The sequence below is a fragment of the Eurypyga helias genome, unplaced genomic scaffold (assembly GCF_000690775.1).
Source record: "Eurypyga helias isolate BGI_N326 unplaced genomic scaffold, ASM69077v1 scaffold902, whole genome shotgun sequence".
NCBI lineage: Eukaryota > Metazoa > Chordata > Aves > Eurypygiformes > Eurypygidae > Eurypyga > Eurypyga helias.
Window position 1 is genome coordinate 20,987 of NW_010233874.1, and position 4,989 is coordinate 25,975.

The 4,989-nt window shown below is 53.3% G+C and overlaps 1 protein-coding gene across 1 annotated transcript in view; it reads left to right on the plus strand.

The window, feature by feature from the left end:
- The window catches only part of LOC104517239 (proteasome-associated protein ECM29 homolog), a gene marked incomplete at its 5' end in the record, with an annotated part of 21,863 nt that extends 18,917 nt beyond the window's left edge, over positions 1-2,946 (plus strand). The window contains 5 exons of the mRNA XM_010161833.1: positions 24-168; positions 766-871; positions 1,023-1,111; positions 1,980-2,051; positions 2,807-2,946. Of these exons, the coding sequence (XP_010160135.1) occupies positions 24-168; positions 766-871; positions 1,023-1,111; positions 1,980-2,051; positions 2,807-2,946 (552 nt within the window). The remainder of the gene's footprint in view (positions 1-23; positions 169-765; positions 872-1,022; positions 1,112-1,979; positions 2,052-2,806) is intronic.
- Between the last annotated feature and the right edge of the window lie 2,043 nt (positions 2,947-4,989).

Sequence of the window (4,989 nt, forward strand, 5' to 3'; positions counted from 1 at the left end):
CCTTCCCCCCATGGCCTCCGCAGAACTCTCTTGAGAGCATGGGCACGGGTTTACCAAAGCATGATGAAGAGGACGAGGACATGAGGGAGAAAGAGGTGCAGATGGAGTCCCTGATCTGTGCCTTCGAGACCCTGGGCAAAGCCTGGCCACGGAGCCCGGAGACACAGCGTAAGTCAGCTAATGGTCTGCAGGGCCAGCTTGCTCCGCTCAAACTGTTTCCTCTTAAAATGGAAAGGGGGAGGAGGGAGGGACCTGGAGATGAGTGTGGGGAGCAGGGAGGCTCTTGAGGGGGTGTGAGATCTCGCTGCCTGAAGCTTGCAAGATCTTCGAAACTGCCCCAGTAGCTGTCCCACAACGTAGCCCATCCTTGGCGAAATTCCTTCGCTTCTGTCTTAAATTCACTTCACCAAACTGTTCCGAGTTTGTGGAGACGTGCCGGGTGCCTGAGGTGCCTTGCCGAACCACGAGCGGCTTGGTTCTGCGGCTCACATTTATGTTTTCGTCAAAGCTGGCACGGGGAGCCGGGTGTATCTGAAAAAACCCGGTCTGCTTTGATCAGCATGCCAGGAGGCATAATGGGGCCGTTTATCTTGCCGTGTTTCTTCATGAGAGCCATGGGGTGGCGACTTCCAGGGTCCGTTGCTGCAGGACGTTGACTCGGTTGTACGCGTGATGTTGCACAAGGAACACGTGGGAGACGGAGCAGGGAGTGTTTCCCTCCCTCTTTCCCCGTGGTAACGCGGTGGCATCCTTATTCTTCCGTAGGTTGCTATCGCCAGGAATTCTGCAAGTTGATGTGTGACCGTCTGAAACTCAGCACGTGGAAAGTGCAGCTGGGAGTACTAAAAGCCATGAACACCTACTTTCAAGGGTAAATCTGCATTTCGCTTCGGTGACGTTTCTTTTTGTTGTTGCTGTGGACCGTTTAATGAAGTTGGGTCTGACGCCGGATTCCCGAAGGCAGTCGGGCAGGTTTCTGTCCCAGCGGTACGGGTGTCTGACACTGGGTTTGCGTTTGACAGGCTGATGCTGTTTGACGAGGGGCACTCGGACCCTGTGGCTTTGACGGAAATACTGTTGGAAACCTGTTCGTCTATCACCCATTCTTTAGGTAAATCGACTTTTCCCTGTCTGTGGTCGATGGATTGCTTGTTGACCCTGGGGTTGGCCGCTGGAGGAAGTGCGGAGTGAAGCATAAGCTGTCGGAGGGAAGGCTTTGCCCTTCCCGGCACTCTGCTGTGCTAACTCTGGGGTTGCAGTAGCTGTTACAAGCACGGGCTGCTGCGCACGGGGGGGTGAACTCCTCCGGTGCAAGTCTCGTGCAAGGGGAGGGAGAGGCAGACCGCTGGCTCCGTACAGCCTCTCGGAGTGCAGGTCGGAAGTGATGTCATTTTCTCCATGCAGAAGATGGATCCCTCCTCATCAAGCCATCACTGATTAATGAAACAAGCTTCTCTCCCCCGCGGTTCAGACTTCTTGGATACGTAGGCACTGCAAAGACCCAAAATCTTCTCAGACAGCCGGTGCGTGAAGCTCCCAGGCTCTGAGATGGTTTGTGCTCTACCTGAGCAGAGGTGCCCGTGGGGATGGAAGTCCCACCTATCTCGTGGGGCTGTTGATTTACACCGGTAGTGTTCCCAGTTGTCCTGTGACTGTAACAGTGCCCCGGGTCTCCTCACACCTGCACGTGGCTCTTGTTTCAGGTGTGCCTGCAGGCAGCACCGCACAGCAGAGCTGTGGTGCTGGTAGGGGCGATGCACAAGGTGTAGCCGACTTGTCATCCTCCAGTTGGTCGCTTTCTGCCGTCAGATGTGTCTGACATCCATGTAGGCCGCCAGCACGGATGCGCTCCCCAAGCCAAGCTGGCAGCGGTGGTCTGGAGACCGCGGTGGCGGCTGCTCTTTGTACAGTTGGTGTGCCTTCAGTTCTCAGTGTGGTTGTGCTTTTTCCTTTGTGTTTTTTTTTGTTTAATTCCTTAGAAAACAAAAGCTACACGTCCATAAGAACAGAAGCTTTGTCTGTGATAGAGCTGCTGCTCACCAGACTTCAAGGTGAGACTTCCTGCGAGGCACCCGGCCCTGCGGCCCGGGACCCCGGAGAGATGGCCTTCCGTCTGCTGCCAGCACTGCGTGATTCGGGGCGGTTGGGGCTTGGGGAACTTGGAGAGGGCTTGAAGTAGCTGTGGATAAAGTCCAGGTCTAAAGTACTGTCGGATACTCCCAGGGTGACAAAAAGGTCCTGGCAGGGAAGGTCCCAGGGAGAGCCCAGGACTGAGTGCATGGTCAGGTTCTGCATTACGTGCGTGCCCCACAGAGGGCAGAGCTGTTTCTGCAGAGGAGTAACTTCTACCCTTTCAGTGTAGTTCCTCAGTTTCGGATTTAGCTTTGCAGAATTTACCTCGGAGCCTGAGTCCAGCTGGGTCTGCAGGCAGTGTGTGTCTGCAGTTGGTCTGCAGCAAACGTTTCCTTTGGGTGCCTGTTATGCCTTCCGTGTTTCCTGTGTTCTAGCACAAATCTTCCAATGTTACATGAAGCAGCTGCGAGGTGGGAAACGTTTGGTGCTCCAGGCCCTTGTTTTCACCTTACGGGCTGGGATGACCAAGCCTTAGTCTGAATGGGCCCGACTCCCGGTGCAGGAGGCAGCACGTCCACCTGCGTGTCCCGTGGAACCTCCCAGAGGAGCAGTGCAGACTGCCAGTGAAATGTTGATGCCATCGCTCTTCCAGCCTGTCCGGGGAAGCAGACGGCCGTTGGGGTTGTTTTGGGATTCTGGCACTCATGCCCGGTGTCTCTCTGTATCTGCACAGAATCCCGACAGTGGGGGAGCCTGACGGCGGAGAGCAGGGAGCACCTCGTTCGTTCCCTGTCGACAATGGCGTCGGACACCAGGCCCGAGCTGCAGGAGAAGGCGTTGATATTGAAGAAAACACTTGAAAACCTTGACTAAGCTGTAAAAACACAAACTACAAAGTGCCATGTAAAACAAAACCCAGAAAAGTGCAGTGGTCTGAAAACCAAGTGGGAAAACAAAGATTCCTCTGTAGCATGCATCATTCCTGGCCAAAATAAAAAATGCCTTAAATTTTTTTTCCCCGTTAATTTTATTTTTATTCTTTTACGCTGATGGTTAGTTCCTTTATCAGTAAATACCTCTAACAATCTGCCCTGGAATGTTTGTAAGCATGCAACAAAAAATGTGGAGGGCGAGATGCCTTTTTGTTGTTGTTTTTAAATTTAAATCAGCAAAAGAATGTTACTCAGATCCCCTTTGTCCTTCAGAGGAACTGATGGAAAACCACCAGCGCAGGAAGTGAAAAGCGTATTTGACTTTCACTTGTGTTGTGTGTGGAGATCCGTTACCTGGTGTCTCCCCTTCGGGACGCGGCAGTAGAGCTGGCGTTTGTCATCCGCAGGGAGGGGAACGATTTCCCTGAGGAAGCCGCTCCCCTTCTCGGGGTGGGGGTTTCACCCCCGCTTCTCCCACTTGCTCCCCCCTTGCAGCCTGTTGTCCGTGAGTTACAAAGGCAGAGCACTGTTAACTCCGCTCCTTCCTTCTTCTGACCTCAACACGGATTGGCCGAGCCCATGCCTTCCCCCGCTGGCAGCCTCGGCCTCCCAAACTTTAAACGGGAACTTTTTTTCCTCAAAGGATGCACAAGAGAGCACTTTACCGAGCTGTGTGGGACAAAATTGGGCCTCGTTGGTGCCCAGGAGGAACACTGCTCTTCTGAAAATTGTTTTGCATGGACACTCCTCAGCTGCAGGAAAGAAAGAAATGAGAAAAAGAGAAATAGGAAAACAATCTTTTCTAGGTATGTTTTTGAAGAGTGTTCGAAGTTTGCAATGACACGTTTTGTTTGTTTTCTTTTTAATAGTGGTAATGTTTTATTCCCTTCCTGTCCGTAGCCCTGTTCTTGCTTTCGAAACCTGTTATGATTTAGACTTGTCAATATTTGTAAGAAACCGAACCATCTGTCATTTCTCAGCAGCCCGAGTCTTGCCGGTTTCTAGCAAATACCGTTTAATTTGCACTTGGTAAGAAGGGTTGGAGCTGCATTAACGTGGAGTAAAATTGCTGTATGATGATGTGGCTGTGCTGCCCGACTCCCTCCTTTCTGCCCTCCTCGGACGAAAGGCAAACCCGACCACTACAGCAACGGACTTGTAACAGTGTCAAGTCAGCACCGCACTGCAGTCTGACCACTGCGTGTACAGCTTTTTTGGGGATAAATGCTTTGCTGATGGTGAAACACTCATGGGCGTGGGCAGTACCGCATCCATGGCTTCCAGCGTAGGAAGGCTCGTTTCTTTTCCGGCGGCGTGCAGCCCCTGTCGGATTCGGTCCGCGAGGGAGAGGGCTGCTCAGGCGACCTCGTGTTTCCCCGACGCCCTCGCTGTCCAACCGCTCCCCCTGGACAGGGAGGGGTCCGGCGGCGGGCAGGGCTGCCGCACCGTGGCTGTCCGTCGCAGACACCTCAGCGAGCACTACTGCGCTGTACACGGGGGCTGGTCAGCGGGCAACCCTTGGTGCTGGGAGCTGGTGCTACCACGTTTTCATTTACACCTTGTCGCAGGGAGCTGCTCTTTGTTTACGTGTGGTTGGAACTGTTGAGCACAGAGTACATTTTGGGGTTTTACTGGGCAAATCACTTTGCGGTATCCTTAAAGCCTTGCTTGCCCTGACGCGCAGTGTCACGGGCGCTCTTCTTTTTTTGGTATTAGACGACCGGTGACGCTTTGCTGTAGCCGTTCACTGTCTGACTTGGGGTTTTTTTCACAGCGGTGAGTGACAGTAGCAGAAAAGGAAGAGCCTCCAGGCCTCCGAGTGTCTCACTGTGGACCGGAGTAGTGGGAGGCGATGCCTAATGCGGTCGAATGACCGTCAAGTAGGATAACGGTAACCGTTGTGCATAGCAACCTGAATTTCTCTAATGGGGATTTACACTAGACCCGCAGAGGGTGGGGAGGCACTGGCACAGGTTGCCCAGAG